The 24,628-nt window shown below is 39.3% G+C and overlaps 1 protein-coding gene across 2 annotated transcripts in view; it reads left to right on the top strand.

Moving 5' to 3' along the window:
• NDNF (neuron derived neurotrophic factor) overlaps positions 1-24,299 on the top strand; it is a 29,983-nt gene extending 5,684 nt beyond the window's left edge. For both annotated transcript variants that reach the window (XM_005290284.5, XM_005290285.5), the window contains exons 2-4: positions 19,077-19,265; positions 20,597-20,721; positions 22,246-24,299. In XM_005290284.5, coding sequence (XP_005290341.2) covers positions 19,078-19,265; positions 20,597-20,721; positions 22,246-23,639 — 1,707 coding nt within the window. In that variant the 5' untranslated portion in view covers position 19,077 and the 3' untranslated portion in view covers positions 23,640-24,299. The remainder of the gene's footprint in view (positions 1-19,076; positions 19,266-20,596; positions 20,722-22,245) is intronic.
• Positions 24,300-24,628: the final 329 nt, after the last annotated feature.

Here is a 24,628-nt window from a genome sequence, read left to right as displayed (position 1 = left end):
CACATTTAACATTGTTCAATACATAGAAAACTTAATTAATGTGGAACAGTATGTAGGTTCTTTGGACTGCCTTTTCAAACACTAATATTTAAAATAAAAGAAAGTATTTGGGTTGTTTTTAGCTTTCACTGCTTGATTAACAGACAGAGCAGAGTGGGATTGAAATAAAGGATAGAGGGTGTGCATTTTATGAACAAATATGCTTGTAAACAGCAGAAATGCCTAAGAATACTCTTGAGATGTATAGTTTTTATTTAATTACAAATAAGTAATATGCAGCTGGAATAAGGGGTGTATAATATAATGCATGCACTATACATATGATGTAATGCTTACAAACGTGGTGAAGCTGATAAGGTCAAAGTACATTTTAAATTGTACATTTCAATATCTTTTAGTGTGCCTTATTTTAAATGAAAATAGAAAATATTCTCCTTTCTCTTACATCAGTGCAAATCAGGAGTCACTCCATTCAAGTCCATAGAGTTACTTTATTTTTACATCTATGTAAGTAAGGCTAGAAGAGAATCAATTCCTGTGTATTTAATGTTTATAAATGTTATATTTTCCCAAATGCACTTTTCTTCATAACTGGAAATAAACTCACTGATAACAATGTTTAGCCCTTACAAAACAGAAATATCTTCTATATGCAGATGCTTTACAAGGTGAAATAAATGATAATTTCTTTCTGAGACAAGCATTAAAATAAACTAATGATGTTATAAAGAACTGTGAAGGCTGAGGAATGTTTTATTTTTGAAAACTTGAATGAGGGGGAAGTATTTGCCCCTTAATTTGGGGAATGAGTTAGAGAAATCAAAACTCCATAAGAACATTTTAAAAGATGAAAATAAATGAAGCTCTAGGAGGTATGCAGTTACTCTGAAATCTGTAAAGAACAAGAGTAAATTCAAAAATAATTTGGTTATTTTAGGATTAATTACTTAACCTTAGCTTTGTCAGTTCACCCACTGGACTGTAGAAGAATCAATGTTTTAGCACACTGTAGTGAAACGTAACCAAAATAAATTCATATGAGCGACATAGATGGCTTTGATTGTACTCTTGCGTGCAGGTCATGTGTGTGGTATGTCAAAAGCACAAAGTTTTTGCCAGGGACGACAACATGTTTTTTCAGAGTAACTTTCTGAGTTTCAAAATGCATGTTTAAGGAAACAGGTGTGAAATCTGATACTTCTTTTTTGAGAGAGAACAGAAGTGTTTTATGGGATGGATTCTCAGCGTGCATAAATCAGCATAGCTCTATTAAAGTCAATAGATATATACCAATTTACACTAGCTAAGAATCTGGACTTCTATTAAGTATTCTGATAAAACAAAAATGTATTTGTGTTAATATGTAATAGCTTGAAAACATCAAATTGTCTAACACTAAATGTTACTGTATACTTAACAGATACCCAGTATGACTTTCATTTTCTGCATTTCATGGGTACACTGAATAAATTCAGATAATTGAGATAATTTTCATTGTAATTAATAATCTATTGAAGGATACATGAGATTGTGATAACTGAGGTTCTGGTAATTATACCACCCTGTTTTTTGGATAATGGAATCCAGTAATTGAGGAGATGTTTGTCTGCATTATGACTGAGATCAGAAGCAGTGGTGCTAGCCCACAACACCTGGAAATCTGAAAAACAAAAGGCAATAATTTATTTCTTCCACTTCATTCCCCTCACCACTGGTCCCGGATATGAGTGCCCTTCTAAGTATGACCCTCAGACACTTACAATGTGACACACTAATGAAACTGACACTTCTACCATGAATCATTGTCTTCTTAATTAAGTATATTATTACTTCTTTCCAAAAAATAACTTTAAAGAATGTTATAATTTTATTAGGCTCAAAGTTCGATACTTTTAATCTCCTTCCATTTTAAACTCATCGCTGCCAAAAGAACAGTGTTAGAGAAAGTGTTTCCTTTCTTCTAAAAACTTTAATAGTTAAATGAGTCACACTTACTAATGGGGTGTAACAGATTCCCAGGTTCTTTGCACAGATCAACAAGAATGAAATAGTCTGCCTCATTTTCCAAAATTTCCATGATGGCGTGAGGTTGAGAGCACTTTGCTTTTTTGTTTAGATAGAGTATATTTACTACTAATTTGTTTATATTCAGCCATTCTAAATTTAATTTGCATCAGGTTTCTGGATTTCAAAATACTGAGATAAACTGTTTACAAATTGGGGTGATGATGATTGTTTAAGAAAGCCAAGTATCTTAGAACTGCCAGCTGGGGTTAGGATGCAAAGGGAAACAAAAGGAAACAGACATAAAGGTTCCTATTCTACACTAGTTCTGTTCCTCTAACAAAACATCGGGTTAAAGAAAATAATTATTCTTGAAATGGGGGATTGGCTACTAAAGCTAGGCTCAATTCTCTTGGGATTATGTTCCTGAGTAGAAATTGTGCCTATGAGTATAAATTGTAGGACTAACAGTGACTTGTATTTATTTAGGGAAGAACTCTCTCTCTGTCTGCTTTTTCACCAATGGCAAATAATGAATAAAAAATGTATAGTCATATGTGATATTGAACTTCTAATTTCATAAGAAAGATTTTATGTCAGTCAATTAAAACATTTATACTAAAGTTAAGGTGGATTTGTTAAGTTTTTAAAAATTACCGTATTAAAAATAAGTATAGTTAAAACCTTTTCACCTTGCAAGAATAAAGCAAACAGGATTTGGCACTATACTTCAGTGAGTTTGTTTGTTTGTTTTTTTACTTAATGTAACACATGGAATAATCAGGCATTTTAATCCAAAATATCACATGTTCCTTGAAAACATGGAATATTTGAGATGGAATGGCTGAGAGCAGACTCTGTAAAAGAAACATATCAGTTTAAGAAAAGGAAGCATTTTCAAACTCTCAGTCAAAAATAACAAAACAGTACAATAACGTCCAAAAAAAATTGGACAACTGGCTGTTTCGATAGAAAGCTCTCAAAGTTCATAACTCCCTGTATTAGAGCACATATGTTCAATGAGCAGTAAATTATGCTTTCATGTAAACTTATTCTCACTCAACGATTCAGAATTGTGTATGATATTGTTAAACCTCTAAGCGTATGTGTATGCTGCACACTGTGTCTGGGGCCTGTGAGACCTGGGCTTGTGAACTCGGTGTTTCCAGGCCCATGCTTGAGCATCCACACTGAATTGTAAACCTAAGTTTACAATTGCTGCATCTGGGTCCCATAGTCATGCTGATATGTCCATATGGCATAAGGCAGACCTTCTGAGTCAGGTCTGTAGCTTGAGCTGCATCCACACTGCAAAGTGACAGGGCTTGGACCCAAGTCATAGCAGGATCCAGGCTCTAACCTACCCCCTAAGAAAGTGCTAGGACCCAGGCCCGAGTGCTTGCCAACCTGAGTCAGAGTCATCTGTGTGTACATGGAAGGAGGAGCTTGGGCTCAAAATATACAACAGTCACGTCAGGAACAAAAATTGACTTGAAGTTCTTGGAGATATTTGGGGTCTGATTCTGACCTTATTATCATCAGTGTAAATTAACAGTAACCTACTGAAGTCCCATTATGCTAATACATTCATATGATAACTGAGACCAAAATCAGGTTCTTTTCTAGTTAAGTTTTTAGTCCTAAATTAAAAAATAACAGACCGTTTATTAAATCTTTCCCTATTTGGCAGGATGGACTTTAAATTCTGACAATTGTAACATTCTTTGACCCTGAAATCCCATCATCATCAGCCTACTCTTTTGCTAATAGTGAAAAAACATTTAGCCAGGTTTCTGAATCTTCATGTCTGGATACAATAACAGACAGCAGTAACTAGGTCCCCTCTTTAATTTTACAGTAGCAGCATTAACAATAAAACAATATTTTGTGTTGATTAGTAACTTTCATCCAAGGATCTCAAAGTGGTTCATAAACATTAGCTAAGTCTCATAACATCCTTCTAAAGCAGGCCTTTGGCCCTCATCAAAGCTCTCACCACATCTTCTGCTTCTGGAAAATGAAATTCCCTTGACACACATACCAATCATCTCTTAATCCGGAAATAATAATGCAAGACAAGAAAGAACTAAGGCAGATCTCCCACTGCCTAGTCTCTACATATGTCCTTGAAATCCCCTGTCTTTGCCAGAAGCATGAACATCCTGAACTTTGAACTAATTAAAGCCTTTCTTCCAGAAACTTTTCATTCTCTCTCTCTCTTTTTTTTTTAAGCGATGTTAAAGCTCACAGTTGAGGAGGTGGCATGGTGAACATATAGAAGGTCTGAAGGTTTCCAAATTGTTTCCATGGCCATTCACCCAGAACAGTCTGACCTATCTGCCTGTATGTGTTCCTTCTGGTTTTGTTCAGAGTAACTACATAAAGAACTAACCTTTCACCTGCAAGGCTGGACAAATAAACACTAGACCAGCAGCAGAGTGAAGCTGATATCTATCCCCTTGATAATCTGATTTTGAAACCCCATATCACATCTCTGTATTTGACCATGACAGTTTTGAATACCCCTTATCACTCATGTTTAGACCATAAGTCTTTTCAGTCTCAGCATAGTTTTTGTAGCTTTTGATCTCACAGTAAGTACATGACTAGAGCTGTTTAGAAAACAGACACCAATAAATCAAAAAGCATCACAGTGACTCAATGTACTCAAGCCTCAAATATGTTCCCATCCCATGTCACTCTTACATGGTTCCTGTCCCAAAATGACTCTGGAAGGAAAGTTACAGCATCTTGAAGTCAAACGAACTAATTGCCCCTACTTATACTTCTATCTAGGAAGGAGCACAGAGGAAAGGATGTTATTCCACCAAAACAGTGGCCTAGTCTACACTTACCGGCTGATCCGGAGGCACGCCATCGATGTTCTGGGATCGATTTATCGCGTCTGGTTAAGACGCGATAAATCGATCCCGGATCGATCCCGGAAGTGCTCACAATCGACGCCGGTACTCCAGCTCGCCGAGAGGAGTACGCGGCGTCGACGCGGGGAGACTTCCGGCCGCATCTGGACCGCGGTAAGTCCGGACTAAGGTACTTCGAATTCAGCTACGTTATTAACGTAGCTGAATTTGCGTACCTTAGTCCGAAGTCCGGACTAAGTGTAGACCAGCCCAGTGTGTGCAGCCAGTGAAATGGTCATGGGCAGGGTTGGGCTTGACATCGGTGGTTCAAGCTTCAGAAAGAGCCACAGCTGCTTACATAGGAGATTTCCCTCCAGGTGCCCACTATATCAAAATTGTGCTTACTGAAGGAGCCTCACAGGGAAAATAGGATAGGTTCAAAAAGATATAAAACTAAGCTAAGCAATCTAAGAAAGGAAAAGAGTGCAAGGGCATATGCAGGGTTAATGTGAATATCACACTGTTTGGTCTAGCACTGTCAGCTGTGTTCTTCCCCTCACACCCCACATGTACCACTTAAGGCTCACCCTCAAGTTAGAACTCTGAATGCAGACTGACTGTGTGGGAGGAGTTTCAGGGTCTGCTCTTTGGGCACAGTTTCACCATATGAAGGCTAGTACCTTCTCTGCTGCCTAGATTCTTGGTCCTGGAAGCATGGAGTAGCTTCTAGCTACTTAAGAGCACACTCCATTGCCAGACAGACTACCTCTGGGAGTGTGGTGTGCAAGTTATTGTCTTGTGGATCCTCCGGGAAATGAGCATGTCTGTTTTTTCTGATAACACACTGACTTTTTGGGCAGTAGCCATGTCTGGGGAGTAGCTATGGGAATAATATCAGTGCACTCTTTTGGGGGCTGAACTCCCCCTTTAGATGACCAAGAGGTGCATGTTGCTTGTTATTTTTCTCTCCCTTGTACAGAGTGACTAGGCAGCGAACACCAGTTCCATACATTTTAGGATTCACAACCTACACACAACATGGCCAAGATTTTGAATGTCTAATGTTTCAACCTTTCCCTACTGGGAAAACAAGAGAACCTCAGAAATATTAGAAGTTGAACATTCCGGAGATAGAGTATGGTGGTCAGTTCCCACAGCTAAAATGTTTTGTTTCTAGTATTATTTTTTAATGCTGCTGATACATCATTAATAGAATGATATAAAAATACTGTAGATGCAGATAATTTGTATTGACAAAGAGGATATTACTGTTCGTAGCTATTGCAAGCTCTTTTGTCCTGTAGCAAAGCAATTATAGCAGAAAACATGACAATTGGGTTCCTAGGTGTTCGGGTAATACAAATAATAATAATTGCCAGGGAAAACATATTGTCAGCACAACTGGGGGGGAAAAACAAAGAAAAACAAAACAATCATCCCCATCTAGACTAAATAGAGACAGTTATAGGAAAAAAGTCATCAGTGGTGAAACAGAAAGTAGGTCCAAACCTGCAAGTTTCTCGCATGTTACTAGCCCTATTGATGTCAGTGAGACTACCCATGTGAAGAGTCCTGTGTGAGTAATGCTGAAGTCGGTAAGCAAGGGCTATGAGCACAAGCCAAAGCTATGCAAGACTTTCTCTTTTTAGTCCAGATGGGAATGCATGTTTTGGTTTTGGGGTGGGGTTTTTTCCAGTTGTACATATCAATGAACAAAACACATAATGCAAAGAATCTCGCAGCGAAGCTATAGAGAATTTAATGTACAATAAACATTCAGGGAAGAAATTGGAGGGATAACAGTTTAATTTATATTATGGACATATCTGTAAGTTAAGGACCATGCTGTGCTCTTGTTCCATGTACACAACTCCCAATGACGTCAGCTGCAGCTGCACCTAAGGACCAAAAGCTGTATGGCCATGAGTATGACATTTTTCAGGAGTGATGGGAATCAATTTAGTGTTTATCGACCTTGACAGTGTCATGAAAAGTCTTTGTTTCTGTCACTGTGGATGATGTCTGAGTGTATAAAGAAGGGACCATCCCATCTCTTCAGTGCTGAAAGCATTGGTAGAGATATGTAAATAGTTGTTAATATTCTTAGCACTTACATAACACTTTCCCATTTCATAATGCTCTAATACATTCCTCCTAACAACACTCCATTTTATAGCTAGCGAAAATTAGGCACAGAGAATTTGTAACTAATAACAATAAGAAGCAAATAATTAAACCATCAGGCATAGTATTTGGTCCCATATTAGTTCAGTAAGGACTAGTAGGGGTACTCTCATGCCTGTGCAGTTGAAGGTATATAATGTTAGCGATGATCCAAAATTTGGCCCATAAATTCAAATTCAGATTAAATGTTGTAATTTTGGATTCTGGTAAATGGCTGAATTATAAAAACAAAACTTCTGTAATCCAGTTGTATAATTTATATTAATGTGCCCAGTAAAGAGACAGGTCCTGACTCTCAGCTAATGTAAATTGGCATAGCTGAGGATCTGGTCTATACAGTTCAGATATATCCAAAAATAAGACAGGTGAAATGCCAAAAACAGTAAAACAAGCAACATTACAAATTTAAATATTTTTTCCAAAATTAAATAGTCTCCTCTTGCTCACAACTACTAAATAAATTACTGAGCCTTCCAGAATTAATAAAAAGCCAGTAGCCCCAGTTTACAGATGTATTTGGAGTGGGTTGTCTGTTAAAGTTTTTGCATTGTGCTCCATGGCTAGTTCACTATTCCAAAGGACAAGGGTTCATGTGAGAGCCATAAACAAGCCACCCATACAGGACACTGCTTCACTTGCATTTCAGTCACTGGGTCAATTACCATGGAAGCAGGGAGTAGCCTACTGGATTCATGCAGTGTGGTATGGGCCATTACAAAGGCTACTGCCCTGGTGCTTTGCTCTTACAACTGAGAGATAGCCATTAAGAGAGCTGTTGTTGTTACCACCCTGGGTGTTCTGGATGTTTGCACTAGTAGTTGTTATCTCTTAGACAGGAACCACTTGTCAACCATTGAGAAACAATAACCACAAATGCAAGGTATTGTAAAATTACAAATGAGGAATTTGAGTAGCTATTCAAGGAAAACAATTAAGAAAGGAGGGAGAAATAGTCTTTGTGTGCTTTGCAGACTCTTCATAAAATAGTGGAACAACCTCTCCCTACCTCTAACCCACCAAAAAGTAATACAAAAATGTGAGGAGTTTCAGTGCACTCACAACCACTGTGCACAAGACAAGCACTCCTTTGTAGACACACATCTTTGTGGACTCAGCCCCTTTAGCAACAGGATGAGATGCAGAGGTAATTCATATCCAGATTGGCCCTGCCTTCCCCTGCCTTTGTGCCCTGCTCCTGCTTTGGGCCCTGTAAATCACAGAGTTAACCTGGAGTCACTCTCAGTGTTTCAGTGCTCGCTCTCTCATAACTCCCTGTGGTACTCAGTCCTTTTATTTTTTCCCTCTTCTATAAACAACCTCCTCAGCTGTTGGCATCTGCCAAGGCTCAGCAAACAAGTGCTCCAAGGCTACTAAAAATGGTTCAAGTAACTATAGCTGCTAGTTTATACAGGTTGTTGTTTATTTATGTGGCGAGCTTTCTGAAGATCCCCTCTTACCTCCAGGCACAAATCCCAGTAGACTGATAATGGCATACAACAAGAAGTGTAGGTCCTGTTATCTCCCCCAAATCTCTGTTTGGTTTTTCATGCTAACTTCAGACCATTCTAACCATAGTCACCATTGACAGTCCAGGGTTTCTGCAAAGGCATTTAGTCCCATCATCATTCAGAACTGCCCATATCTGTGCTTCTATAATAATAGTGACAAACTTGGTTTGATCCGAAGCCCATTTAAGTCAATGGAAAGACTCCCATTAACTTCAATGGGCTTTGGATCAGACCTCAATGAAGCATTCTGAGATCAGTATTTGACATGGAAGAGTAGACTTCTGTCAGGGGAGGTAATGAGCTTTGATTTTTTTTTAATTATTTTAAAAAGATGTTGAGGGCTTTTGTAAGGTTTTTGCAGGGTGAGTGAATATGATGGTAACAGTTGGACCAACTTTTATTCAGTCTGCAAAGTGAAACTCTAGGCTGCATTGGAGACTAGCAATGAGCAGGCGCTCATCATTATTACTACAGTATGTCTCTTGGCCCACGTCGCTTCCAGCAGCTCCCATTGGCCTGGAGCAGTGAACCGCGACCACTGGGAGCCGCGATCGGCCGAACCTGTGGACGTGGCAGGTACACAAACTGGCCGGCCCGCCAGGGGCTTTCCCTGCACAAGTGGCAGAACAAGTTTGGGAACCACTGCTCCAGGGAATTAGATTCTTGCCACAGAAAGATATACAAAAAAGCCAATTCATAATTGCAGTGCTGTGTGGGTTTGCAAAGAGATTATTGCCAAACAGGAGGCCAGATTCTCCTTTCATTTTCATCAGTGTAAACCAGAACTGAGTCACACCAGTGTAAATGAGAGGAGAATCAGGAACATCGTGTGTGTATGTGTGTGTATATGTAATATATCTATATCTATAATGTCTTTCCTCACTATTTACCTTCCTGGAGCTCTAGCCTTTTGCTTTTGATGGCAGTATGTATAGGCCGAAATGTGCTGGTTCACCTTTCTGTGTAGCATCAGACAAGCTGGACCAGTGGTCTGCTCCAAAATGGCAACTCCACAGTAGTCATAAGCTATTGTAATTACATGAAAAGTGGAAATATAAATCTTAGTTTAGAAAACAAAATACTCCTTATAACGTTTGATATTTTTGGTACTATATTTTCATGAGTATTTCTATTTTCCTTTTCACCATTCCAACACTGAGACATTTCCTGAATATTACTATCACAAAATCTCATCACTTTGCAAGTAACCTATCCTATTTGTTGCAATACAAGTCTCTCGTGGTGTTCAATCAATTGAAAATATAAACCTGACCTTTATTGTATTTTTTTTTCTACAGATTTTTCTTTTGTATGCTACTGTGATTCCCTTTGTTAAAACAACACTTACAGCAAAAAAAAAACAACAGGGTTTGAATTTGAAGTGCAAGAGAAGGTCTCTTAATCCACAGATGATTGACATGATGGACCCTAAAAGCTTCAAAGGGGCCATTATAGTCCATTTTGTCAGTCTGGATTTAGGGAGCTTTAATCCATGGATTATGGAAACAATTGCATAAGTGCTCTTTCCCCCACAGTTATAGTCTGCCACACCAATGAAAGATCGGATGTTAATCTGGACACTGTGCTGCACAAGCACACTCACTATGTGTATTAAAAATCTTCTGAGAAAAGTAAATACTGTGCATGCCCTTATAGCTGTTTTCCTTTGTTTGTCTTTCTAATCTATACTTCTGGACAAAGGGGCAGATTCTGAAAGGTGCCAAGCACTTTCTTCAATAGTCCATGTGAATTGAAGTGAATGGAGTGCGGGGGGGAGGAGGGAGAGGGAGTTTGCTGAGCACCTTTCACAAGACCCTGAGCACTAGCAGGATCAGACCTAAATATGCAAAGTTCAACTTTAAAAAAAAACAGATACTTGCTGGAGAAACAAGTAACCCTTCCTCAAGTAATTTGAAAATACAAACTGTCCATTTTTCTCCCTTATATACTAATAGCCAAATACATTTCAACCAAATTTGATAAATAATTTTTAAAAAATGCTCTTTAGCTGAGACTCTGTATTTTCTCTGAGAATTGTTTTTGCAGATGAGTTATAAAACCCTGAAAAATAGGCGTTTATAATGGAAAAGCTTGTAGATCCTTAACACTAGTGTTCCTATAGTAAGTCAGAGCCGACATAGCATGTCCTTTTATTTTCCAAGGCTATGTTCTCTTTACAGTTAAATCAGATTCTACAGATTTATTATCAGATGTGGCATGGTTAACACAAAGGAAAAATGAATGCCCTCAATTTTAAAAATAGGACGTAGATGAAAAAAAAGTTTACCATTCATACAATAAAAAGAAAAGAAACACAACACAGGAACCTCTGCGGCAGACTGTGCCTTGAAATTATCCTCACTAAATTACAATCATGCACTTTCCACTCCTTGTAATTAAACATTAGGTTTTATTTATTCCAGATGCATTTGCTTCAAGTAAACCCAGATCCTTTTTTGTTATTGTAAATCTTTTACAGGACTCTGTGACCTGCAGACAGTTGGGGAATAAAGGAAATATTTTCCATAGATAAGGCATTTGATGAATAATTTGTGTATTACAATTTATGATCAATGCAATTTGTTTGACAAATCTCTATTGGTCAATCTAAAATTCATGCTACCTTGTAAGAGAGTATTGTGTGCCTTGTAAGAGAATCACATGTATATATGCAGTAGATGTGCAAGGAAATCTTTTTAAAAGTATTTATTTTCATCTTTGCTCTGATCACAAACAGCAAAGCAAAATGGAATCACAAGCAAGCAAGTTTCATAAGAGACTTACAAAAACTCCAGAATGCTAAGGATAGTATAATTCATATCACTATCTCTTACCATCCTTGGTAGATTAGTGAGTTTTAATAATTTTTTTATTTATTCCACTCAGTGAATGATGTTTTATTTGCAAATAAACATGTAGTTTAGATCTGTCTGAAAATGTTTGAAACTCAAATTTTTTAGATGAAAAAAGGGACAATTTGTTCACAAATTACAGAACAAAATGTATTCCTTTTGTCAACCAGCTCTAATTTAAATCAGTATGTGTGTTGTTGAGAAAGACAATGTGATGCTATAACTAATTGAGGGATAACCCCTGGCTTTCACAGAAGCAATTCCATAGACCTGAAAGTTGGATGGGCCCAAGCTGGAAGCTAAAATATGAAACATGCACCCTAAATTTTGGGAGAGGTCTCCATATACTGGAAACTACTACCCCTAAGGTTTTGTTTCCAGGTTTGACCAAAACCAGGAGGAGTCTATTTTTGTATCTGGTTCAGATGCAGCCCAACATATAGAAATTTCTTACTACCTGCTTATCCTGCAAGAATACTACCATTTTGGCTCAATATTTTGTGAGAATATCTTGTATGGTTTTGTTGCTGTTGGACCTAAACTCTAATCTAGTTTGGCCCCCAACATAAATTCAAAACACAGGCTAAACCTAAATCTAATCCAGATCCAAATACAGACTGATTTCTCCCATCATTCTTCCTTTCCCGCTTTACTTTAAAAATACAAATTATCCAGATGTTTGTATTCACTTTCTGAGCCCTAAATATATAGGTAAACTGCAATTATATAAATGTTTTGAAGACCATCCAAAATGTTTATGTAATTGGAGTTTTGGATAAATGAGATTGTTTGCATATGAATTTTGCATTCAGGAGACAGACATGAATTATGGATAATCACAGCCTGGATGATCAGGTTTAACCTATATAATTTTCATGTGTGTGTTTTTGTTCATAATAATACACAATATGTCATACAATATTCATTTATTATGGTATTTTTGAAGGAACAGTATTCTATCTGTCTATCCATCAAAAGGTGCCTGTCATTGTGGCCTCTAAGCTGTTTTATTTGCTATTTTGAATTCACAAGTTAATAGTACTGTATGCATCCATTGATATATTTAGATAACTGTTCAGAAGCATATACTTTTAGCCCATTACACAGTGTAGCCAGATATTGTATTTCTATTAGAATGAGTGAATATTCAAACTGTTTTAAAAGCTGTTAATTTTTTCAGTGGCAATTTGTCTGGCTCTTTTTATTCTAGGTCTAGGGCGTGTGTGTGTGTGTTCTTTCTGTATATCTGTCTGTCTCTGTCATTCAAATAGTGACTTATTTTTCTTGTCCTTCAGTGAGCTACTTGTGCTTGCTTCGCAATATTTTTCTTTTTTGCTTTTAAATTAGGAAGATTGGAGTTATGGCGTTGTAAGAGTGACAAGTAGTCCCATTTCTTTTTGAAGTTAGTGGGAAAGGCCATGTCAGTATTTGCCCTTCTGAGGATCAGCAGCACAAGCCATGTCTCCTAATCTCCTGTCTTCCAGTTCTAAATATCCAGAATTTAGAGATCAGACTCACAGAGGCGACCAAGCATCACATTCACATCCAGATTCAGGCTCGCAGCTGGAGAGAGAGTTGGCGGGGGGGCGGGGAGGGAAGGGAATGGGGAGAGGTAAAGATGGGCCATTAGAGGGCACTTTTGCAATCCTAGAGAAGGAAAACTGTGTTTATTATTTCACTTAGGACTGTCTACTCTAGCTTTTGTTTAAAATCAGTGATAAACAGCAGGCAAATCCTTCCAGTCAGCAGGAATATATAAATAAAATATTGACTCTTGCTTTAAAAACCAACCAAACAAAAAAGTAACCAAGATAAACCTGCAGAAAAGGGAATAAAAGATATTTAGGAGGTGGCACAGCCAGGAGAACAAGAAGTCACACAACATATTTCAGATAGTTGTACAGTTTCAGAGTTGCAAAGTTTAGGCCTCTTCTTGTACATGTGTTCTAAAAATAAACCAGGCTCCGACCTGGTTACACAGAACAAATAAAAACATTCTTGGTTGAATGTTTCCAAGAAGCGGGGATGGGGAGGGGGTGAGGGGGTTTGGCAATAATTATGCACTCTGAAGCAGTAAATGAATTTTAAGAGAGATGTCATTGAAATCAATGGAGTTTCACCCACCTATGCCAGTGATGAATCTGCAGGGCCGGCTCCAGGCACCACCTTGGCAAGCAGGTGCTTGGGGCGGCCACTCTGGAGAGGGGCGGCAGGTCCAGCTATTCGGCGGCAATTCGGCAGACGGTCCCTCACTCCCGCTCGGAGCGAAGGACCTCCTGCCAAATTGCCACCGCAGATCGCAATTGCGGCTTTTGGGGGGGGGGGGGGGGGGGGAGGGCTGCTTGGGGCGGCCAAACCCCTGGAGCCGGCCCCGTGAATCTGACCCAAAATATATTTATAAGGAGATAAAACAAGAAGGATTTACTGCCAAAATGCATATGTTGTGTGAGTAATCTGTACAGGGTGTAACTCAGTCTATGCCAAAATGCAACTGCTCTGTTGTAGAAAATTATGTTTAGTATGAAAGGATTGTACAAAACTAGTGCCTTAAATTTTCAAAACCAAAGAGTGATTTTGGATGCCTCCGTTTTTCCGTGTCCAATTTCAGAAAGTGTTGTCCATGAAAATTAATCCCCTTTAAAGTACCTCAGGTTGGGTATTTGAAAATGAAGGCACCTCAAATCACTATTCACCTTTAAGTATCAAGGCGAGGGATTATAAACCATTCATTTTTCATTTACAATTTTAAAAAGTATGGAGTGGGCCAGGGCTGTCATCCTCACTCAGGTAAAATTCCCATGGACTTCATTGGGTGTCATGCCTGAATAAGCACTACAGAACTGAACCCAACATATCTCTAGTGTTGTTTTTAATCCAAGGAATACTTTGATAATTAGATACAGAAAATGAAGGTAAAACTGAATCTTTTCTACCTCTCCAGTTGTTAATGTTGACAACCTATCCACAAGGGTATTTAAAGTGGATTATCTGGTGAAATAATTTAAGAAGTCTCGCTAATCCTATAATCAAAAGTAGTTTATTTTAATAAAGGTTAAATTGCATTGGAGCTGACACTGAGAATATACAGTATTGGGATATCAGGGGGGTTAATTTAGAGGACGCTGTCTTCAGAAACTGTCAGTGTTTCGTACCTTACCATCATCTGCTGTAATTGTTTTGGTTAAGTCAGTATTCTTCTCCACATTGGTTGAGGATAATACCTGAAACATCAATAAACAAAGTGTTTCATTACACCCAAAACTCATTCGACATGGTATAAGGAAGGAGTTTTTTGCTGACTGTGGTGATTCGAGTCAGCAAATATTTTGATTTATGATCTTTGTTTCCAACTTGTCAAATGTCATTAGCTTTGCTGATAAGTATAAATGCTTCAATCTGAATTCAAGAAAATAGGAGCTTGTTAGGATGAAAGTTGACAAATTTTGGAGAGACTGAATCATGATTTGACTATAAAAAAGACTAAAATTTTGTCACAGAGGTCATGGAAGTCATGGAATTTGTGACTTCAGAGACCTCCATGACATTTTTGCTTCAGCCCCAGTGTCGTGGGGCTGGAGCTGTCAGCAGAGACCCCCAGCAACTCCCAGCTACTGTGGGGAGGTTGAGAGGGGGGCCTGCAGCCCCGAGCCGCTGCAGCTCCCAGCTGCCATGTGCGGCAGAGACTCCCGCAGCTCCAAGCCACTGCTGGCAGGGGGATTCCACAGCTCCCAGCCTGAACGGGTGGCAGGAGAAGGACCCTGCAGCTCCCAGCCACCATGGGCAGACCCCACAGCTCAAAGCTGCTGCCGGTGATGGGGGACCCCATGCTCTCAGCCACCATGCGTGGGAAACCCTGGAGCCCCAGCAGCAGTGGGTGCTGGACTCTCCTCCCTCCCTATTTTCTCATAGTTATTTTTAATAAAAGTCAGGGATAGGTCACAGACTTATGAAATTTTGGTTATTGCCCAGGACCAGTCCCTGACTTTTACTAAAAATAACTGTGACAAAAATCTTAGCCTTAACTGTAAACAGTAATACATTTTCTTAAATAAAGCACCCATGCCTTTTTCCTATCAAAGTGCTTAGCACACTGCAGCATAATAACAATATAATTAAAAATCAGTGAAGAAGAAGAATAAAACATGCATTTTAAAATACTGCAAGTGATACATATGCAGTATTGTAAGCTCTGCAAGGGAATTGTGATCACAGAGCCTCATAGTCATGAGGGCATGTTACTATTGTGAGGCTATCACAGAATAAATAAGGGGGCAACCTATTCAGATTGTGCAGCTGAAAAATAACCATGTCCAATACATTGATGACTTTCCATAGAAAGGGTGTAGATGAGAGTAATGTGTAGCTTTTTAAACTTACTTTGGTGGATTCCCCCCTGTTTCCTGGGTGCTCTAAAAGGGGCCTTGAGACCATAGCGAGGTGAACCATCCTTAAAAAGAAAGAAAGAAAGACGAATATGCAACTCTGTGAGGTGAACCTCGCTCCATTTTCTTTCCTTCAAGTCTCTTGCCCAGGGCCGGCTCTAGGCACCAGCAAAACAAGCTGGTGCTTGGGGCGGCACATTTCTAGGGGCGGCATTCTGGCGCCGGCCATGCCGCCCCTAAAAATGTGCCCCGCCGCCCTAGCTCACCTCCGCTGCTGCCGCTCGTGCGCCACGGCGCGCGAAACAGCTGATTCGCGCGCCGCTGCTCACCCTCCCTCCCAGGCTCTCAAACCTGGGAGGGAGGGGGGAGATCCCGAGCGGCCGCAGCGCGCGAAACACCTGATTGGTGTGCTGCTGCTCACCCTCCCTCCCAGGTTTGAGAGCCTGGGAGGGAGGGGGAGATCCTGAGTGGCCGCGGCGCGCGCGCTGCTTCTCCCCCTCCCTCCCTCCCTCTTAGGCTTGAGAGCCTGGGAGGAGGAGGCAGGGCTGGGGATTTGGGGAAGGGGCGGAGTTGAGGCAGGGTTGGGGGTGGGGTAAGAAAAAAACGGGGGGGGTGGGAGGGGGCGCGGCCAAAATTGTTTTTGCTTGGGGCGGCAAAAATCCTAGAGCCGGCCCTGCTCTTTCCTATGGATTTTCCCACGGGGTGTGGAGTGTTCTGGCCCTAACTTTAAGAAAAAAAAAACATGTAGAGGGAAAACAACACAATGAGAAGTAGAGGTCTTATTTGTAAGGGATGACAAGACTAAAATTAATCAGATGATGATGGGATTCGTTAGGTTTGCTATAGAGGCATCTGCATGTGTCTGATCTTTTTATAAATTTGGGTTTTGTTATATAATATTTTCTCCCTCCTCATTTCTTCTCTTCTATCCAGGCCTTCCACTTGTGGGGAAGTGCAGCAATAAGGGTAAGGAGTTGAACTGGAATGTAGGTGTGGGAGAGGATGGTAGGCAGGAGAGTTGGAGTGAAGTCCGGGGAAGGGAAGAGGAAAGGAAAATGCAAAGAACAGGAGGATACATGAAGGTAGAAAGTTTAAAAGGACAATGTGGATGGAAGGGGCAATTAAATGGCAATATTATAGGCAGATGTAGCAATTTAGTGGGAACAAGAATAGTATCAGATTCCATGAGAGTTGAAGCAATCTATAGTTCTTGCTGTGTATGAAAGGGGAGCTGACTGTATCCCAGAGAGATCTCTGAAGCTGTTCTTGGGGCAGAATTGGAGAAAGTGATGATGGAAAAGAGGAAGAGGCCTTGCTTGTGCTCCATGTGGCGGGAGTAGAGAGGAGAGAGCTGTTGGGGACCAATGTTGCTAAGCAAGTTCTACCAAAGGTCCGTGTGGAGGGAGGAGAGGGAGGCTGCCAGTCTCCTCCTCTGTTGATTGCCTGCTACCACTCTTCAGAGGGAAATGGAGCTTTGGTAGACTGGCCCCCAGAAGAGAAAAGACGGAGACCCTGCTGGGGCTCCATAATGTGGAAGGGAGTGAGGGGGAACCCTTGGGATCTTGTGTCTTTGGTAGTCGCTGCTGAGGGTCCAATGGAAGAGAACAGGGGATGGAGGATTAGCGAGAAGGGGGTACACCGGCTGGCGGTGACCTGCATTCAGCTCCTTGCTGGTTGCTGCTGTTCTTTGGGAGCTTGTAGTAGGCCATCCCCTGGAGTGGGAAGGAGGAGACCTCTGGTGCTCCCATTGGGGCTGGGTGTTTATATTTTCATAAAGAAGTTGAAGGGGAAGAGTAGGTTTATTATGACTGAAATTACACACGCTGCTTCTCAAGGAGCCATGAGTTTGATATTTCACATAAGCTGTCAGAGAATGGTCAAGCAGGGGTAAAAAACACTTTGTAAGATTTGATCTAAAGAAGAAAGTGTGTGTTATAAAGATATAATCAACCTACCCTGTAGAATAGAAGAATATTGTAAATACAAATACATAGCCCTAGTAATAGCAAGGAAAGTAAAATAAAAATGACAATACAAACTGGATCCCCAAACTCACTGAAATACACATGGTTTAGGCAGCTGCCTAGAAATCTCAACTAATGTAACTTTTATCAAAATATAATTTAAATTCCCTTTACTATTCTTATAATTGGGCTGTTCTTTTTTTATTTTTCTGTACCAAATCCATTGCATATTAGATCATGTACTGTACTGAATAGGGAATTTAATTCCATCCCACTGTATATGTAAGGATAGTCATTACTGTCCTAGTTGTAGACATAATAATGAAAGTCTGGTCTTATGAATTATTGTGCCTAATTTGTAAAGGATTCTTTGCCTTTGTGTTTTGGAATTCCCATCAGGCCCAAGGATTAAGCACTGCTGAATTGCATGCCAATATCAATGTGCTTTGAATGTATATGGGATAATATTTCATATTTTCCTAATTCACTATTTTTATAAAGGGTAATTTGATTGGAAATATTTACTTGTCAAAAAGATTGCTAGGAGTCCAACCAAAATCTAAGGAAAGTGAAGTCGACATAACCTCTGTCTGCCATGTGTTACTGCTCGCTCCCAGGTCCAACAAGTTATATTTCATTGTGGCAAAATGTCAAATTATAGATCTACAAAAATATGTGGAAGGCTTTGCTCACTGTTAATGAGTAGAAAGAAAGAGAAATACCAGACAATGGCTCATTTTGAAATCAGTGGGTGGGCTCAACTTCATAGAAGTTGGAGATGAAAAAAAATTCTATTTAGATACTTCAGTCAGTCCCTCTCGTAAGATTGTTCCTTACCATATATATTACTAATGCTTGTATAGTTATCCACATGAACTGAAGGCTTCCCTGAAATATAAAGCACATGTGTGTTCTACCAGTAGTGTTGTATGTGCATATCAGGAATATACTAGTCCCTTCAGTTTGTATCCTTGCTAAAAAAAATTTTTTTCCAGCTTTGGAAAGCATCTACATATTCTGGTACCATTTATTTTAAATATGACTTGCTTAAGAACACAGTAGGTATAAAGGGCCAGGTCCTCAGCTGGGGGTAAATTGGTGTAAGGTGCAACACCAGCTTACACTACCTAAGAATCTGACCCAAAGTCATGAGAAAAATATTGCTTTATCAAAATCTCATCTTTTCTGATTAGATATATATGCATAATAATAAAGACATACTATTAAAATGAAACAATAACACCGTGTATCAAAAAGTAGCAGTTACTAGTGAACTTTCCATTTAGAATTCATCAGACATGAATCCCTTTTGTTGCTGTAGGATGCTCTTGCTCCATTGGGTTGTGTTCTTGCTGCTGCTCCCGCTCAACTCCAGGACACAGAAGTTGCCTACCAGAGATGAGGAACTTTTTCAAATGCAGATCCGGGACAAAGCATTTTTCCATGATTCATCAGTAATCCCAGATGGAGCAGAAATTAGCAGCTTTCTCTTCAGAGATACACCTAAAAGGTACGTTGACTAGTATAATTTATAGGGTTGTACATGTAATTTAATATTTATATTTGTTTTGGATTTGTTAGAATCAATTTTTAGATCCAAATATGAAAAATACAAATATTATCTTCTTGCATCAAAAAATAACTGTGTTTCAGTCCCAGTAGGTCACATTGACCCAGGCTGAACCCCAACCCCATCCCCATTCGATTTATTTTCACTTTCTGTGTGAGTCCAGAGGCCGCACAAACCACAAACCAAGTCGGGGAGGCGGGGGGGGGGGGGGAAGAGGGAGGGAGGAAAGGAAACCAATTCTGTAGGGGGTCTTCCACCACCCCATTTTCATATACTTTTACTGAGACCCAAATACACACAAAACAAACCCCAATCACCCCACCAAAAATAAAACAAAAAATAACAAAGATCTTTAACAGAATTCTCTCTCTGGTATGTGGAAACCAGAGTATTAATTTTACTTTACAGTACTGAATGGATTAAACAGGCTATGTGATAAATTGAAGAGAACTAGTCATAGCCTACGGAAAAACAAAACAAAAACCAACCAAACAAAAAACCCCAAATAAGTCCAGGAATATACATAATATTTAACTAACCACAAATAAAGAGTTAAGAGAACACTTTTTGCTTTTCGATATTTTGACACCCCACTTTGAATTAAGTATGGAGAAGATAAATTTTCAGTTGGTCTGAAAGAACACTGAAGGAATACATCAAGTGTGAAATCAAATCTATAGGAGTTTTGCCAGTGACTTGAGTGAGGGCTGGATTTCACCTCCAAGTAAAAATTGTTGTAGTGTAAAACCATCAGAGTCTTGAGCTGATAATATACAAAACAGAAAACATTGCTTTTCAAGGATTTGTGTTTTCCAGTTTGCCTTTTCCCCCCATGTAATAATATCTATGTATAAAATAAAAGCAAAATTTGATTGTTCATTTGAAAGCACAAGTATTTTCACTCACTTTGGGGGTAAAGCAAGAACTGTTTACATGGACTTCATGGTACTTGGTATACCTCAAACAGTTAATAAAAGCACTTTAATATGCCAGAAAGGGAGAGGCAGTTGTGTGTGTGATTTTTATATATATATATGCATGCCTAGAGGGTCCCATTGTGCTAGACACTGTACAAGCACATGACAAAGAGATGGTCCCTGCCTCAAAGAGCTTTCATCTTAAGTGGTAGGTAACATCATATTTGTCCTCATTTACACCTTTCTTGATTTGTCTCAGTTACCCCATGAGCACCAGTCCAGAAAATTTAATGTCAACCGCTATTTCTTGTCATTATAGTTTATTAATGTTATACTTTTGTTAATCTTTCATAGGTATTTCTTTGTGGTTGAAGAAGACAACACTCCCTTAGCAGTTACTGTAACACCATGTGATGCTCCTTTGGAATGGAAGCTGAGCCTGCAGGAACTTCCAGAAGAGGCCAGTGGAGAAGGTTCAGGTAATAAACCAGTGAAAACTCTAATTCTGGGTCTTTATCGGTCAGAGAACTGATAATGGGAGACTTTCATCTCTACCTGATTCAAGTCTGCCCAAATCAGTAGTGATGTGATACACACAGTTTTGTGGTGTGTGTAACATTTAAGAGGATGTCTGAGTCCTTACTGTTTGAATATGAATCCCAACCTTGCATTAGTTTAGAAGGCAGGCAACAGTCAGTGACATGGAGAGTGAAAGAGAGGAATACACTCCCCTAGGGTTAAATAAAGGAAAAGGTGACTGTCAGTCCTCCAGGTGAGTTTGACACATTGGGATGCACTAGTCTCATCTAAAGGGAGCTTCAAGAGAAAGAACTAGGAGTAAACAGATCAGAAAGTATGTTATAAATCTAAGCAGAGCAATGACCAGGAAATGTAATGGAGAGCAGAGGGAGGGAGTATGCATATTTGAAAATAAAACATCTCATTTTATATGGAAATATGATAAAGTAAAACTTTGCTTATTGATTTCATTTGTTAACAAACCACATCATTCTGAACACTCAGCCTGACCTCCTGTGTAACACTGGCCATAAAAGTTCCCCAAAATTATTCCTAGAGCATTCCTTTTGGAAAATCATCCAATCTTCATTTAAAAATTGTTAGTGATCGAGAATCTACTGGAATCCTTGGTAAATTGTTCCAATGATTACTTATTCTCACTGTTAAAGATGATTTATTTCCAGTCTGAAATTGCCTAGCATCAACTTCCAGCCAGCCATTGGATTGTTTTACAATTTTATCTGCTAGACTGAAGAGCCCATTATTAAATATTTGTTCCCCATATAGGTACTTATAGACTGTCATCAAGTCACCCCTTAACTGTCTCTTTGTTAAGCTAACTAGATTGAGCTCCCTAAGTCTATTACTAGAAGCCACATTTTATAATACTTGTGGCTCTTCTCTGAACTCTCTCCAGTTTATCAATATCCTTCTTGAATTGTGGGCTTCAGAAATGGACCCAGTATTCCATCAGCTGTTTCACCAGTGCCAAATGGATTTGAGTTCTCTCACTTCCCTCTCACCCCTAGTGGTGTTCCTTTGAGAACATACCTGTTGTGGGGTAGTAATATGGGGAAGCCTGCAAATGGGGCTTCTCTCCAGGGGGTAGCTGTTCTATAGAGAAAGAATGTGATATTTGGTTTCCAGAACCTTTTGTAGAAGCATTAAAAACCAAATACCTGCCTTTAAATACAAAGTGAATCAGTCTTCAGAAATGATCACATACCGTACAATTTCTGTTGTACTTGTAAATAATAGGATCTCTAAATCAGTTTCATTGTCTATTTAGACTCAAGTACTACTTGCTCAAAAGTGGATTGATTTCACTAGTGCCTGATCATTATTTACGACTGGAGTATCCTATGCTCCAGAAACTGTTTCATCTGGCTCTGACATTTTACTTACAAGTAGCTATTAGAGTTTCATTTTCCTATATCATCATATATTGACACATTTTCTAACATTTTTCTATATTCATATTCTAGGTGAACCAGAACCACTTGAGCAGCAGAAACAACAGATTATTAATGAAGAAGGCACAGAGCTGTTCTCTTACAAAGGCAATGATGTTGAATATTTTGTCTCTCCTAGTTCCCCATCTGGTTTGTACCAATTAGAACTGCTGTCAACTGAGAAGGATACACATTTTAAAGTATATGCCACTACAACTCCAGAGTCAGACCAGCCTTATCCCGAATTACCTTATGATCCAAGAGTTGATGTCACCTCTCTTGGACGCACAACAGTCACATTGGCATGGAAACCAAGCCCTACAGCATCTTTACTGAAACAGCCAATTCAGTATTGCATAGTCATCAATAAAGAACACAACTTCAAAAGCCTCTGTGCTGTTGAAGCCAAGCTCAGTTCTGATGATGCCTTCATGATGGCTCCAAAACCAGGCCTGGATTTCAGCCTCTTTGACTTTGCCCATTTTGGCTTCCTTTCAGACAACAATTCTGGCAAAGAACGTAGCTTCTTAAAATCATCATCAAAGCTTAGTCGCCAAATGTCTTCGAAGCCAAGAGTTGACCTGCAGAAGATTTGCATTGGGAACAAGAACATTTTCACACTATCTGATCTAAAACCTGATACACAGTACTACTTTGACATGTTTGCAGTAAATGTTAACACAAATATGAGCACTGCCTATGTTGGCACCTTTGCCAGAACTAAAGAGGAAGCCAAACAGAAGACAGTTGAACTGAAAGATGGGAAAGTTACAGATGTGTTTGTCAAGAGAAAGGGGACCAAATTTCTACGGTTTGCTCCTGTTTCGTCACACCAAAAAGTCACCTTCTTTGTTCATTCGTGCCTGGATGCTGTTCAGATCCAAATTAGAAGAGATGGAAAACTTCTCTTGTCTCAAAACGTTGAGGAGGTCCGTCAGTTCCAACTTAGAGGAAAACCAAAAGCTAAATATCTAATTAGGCTGAAAGGAAGTAAGAAGGGTGCTTCCATGTTGAAGATCTTAGCTACTACAAGACCTAATAAGCAGTCATTTCCTTCTCTTCCTGAAGACACAAGAATCAAAGCCTTCGATAAACTTCGCACATGTTCTTCAGCCACAGTGGCCTGGCTAGGCACACAAGAAAGAAACAAATTTTGCATCTACAAAAAGGAAGTCGGTGACAATTATAGTGAAGAGCAAAAGAAAAGAGAACAGAACCAGTGCTTGGGTCCAGATACAAGGAAGAAATCAGAAAAAGTCCTCTGTAAATATTTTCATAGCCAGAATCTACAGAAAGCAGTTACCACAGAGACAATTAAAGGCCTGCAGCCTGGCAAGTCCTACCTGCTGGATGTTTATGTCATAGGGCATGGAGGACACTCAGTAAAATATCAGAGCAAACTGGTGAAAACAAGGAAGTTCTGTTAGTGACCTTGTGTATAGAAATATATGGAACTCCAGTCTGAACATTATTCTACTTTCAATAAAGAGATTGACTACTTTCACAGCTGAGAAGTTGTGACCTGTATTTGTACTGTGTAGAAAAATATCAACTTGTATATTTATGTTTACATAAGTAATTGTCTGGAGAGACTAAGCCTGGTGCTTTCTGATGGCATCTGGCAGTTGTATTATCATGTGTTCGGTGGTCCACGTTTGATGCTCAGTAGATGTCCAAGGTAGCAGGAAACCTTGAAGGAACTTCCATTCTTTTGCTTCCATATTGCATGAACTGCTTCTAAATTATTTTATTACTGAAAAGGCTGAGACAAGTCATTCAACTGCCTTGTTATTCACACACACAACACACACATACAAATACTTCTGCTTTACGTAGATGGTAGGATTTCTGTAAATTATTTTATAAAGTTTCATTTTAAATGTTTAAATATGATTGTAAACTATTAAAATCATGCCCTATTAAAATACAGATTTAAACTAAGTATTAACTGGGCTGCACATGAGTGTTTCATTGCTAATGTAAATTCTTATCTGGTTGATTTTAATGTTTAAATACTGTATGTATTTCATGTACAAAGTTGTCATACATTATATTCCTGTACATAAAATTAAAAATATTAGATTATATATTGCTTCTCTTCTCTTGTTATTCTAAGGAGGAACCTAGGCACCCTGATACATAAAAGTGTGACCATGAACTAAGAGATGGGGTAAAGCCGATTGCTGCAGAGGAGCACGTGGATCGGACAGAGATGGGTGAACTGGAGTGCCTCGTGTTAAAGGAGGCTATTGATATAATAGGCATCACAGAAACCTGGTGGAGTGAGGACAATCAATGGGACTGAATCATTCCGGGGTACAAAATACATCAGAAGGACAGAATAGGTCGTGCGCGGGGGGGGAGAAGTGGCACTATATTCTTTGCTTCAGTCTTCACGGCTGAGGATGTTAGGAAG

This window comes from Chrysemys picta, chromosome 5 (assembly GCF_011386835.1).
Source record: "Chrysemys picta bellii isolate R12L10 chromosome 5, ASM1138683v2, whole genome shotgun sequence".
NCBI classification, from domain to species: Eukaryota; Metazoa; Chordata; order Testudines; family Emydidae; genus Chrysemys; species Chrysemys picta.
The sequence above is the reverse complement of the archived record's forward strand: the minus strand, read 5'-3'. Positions and strand labels throughout refer to the sequence as shown.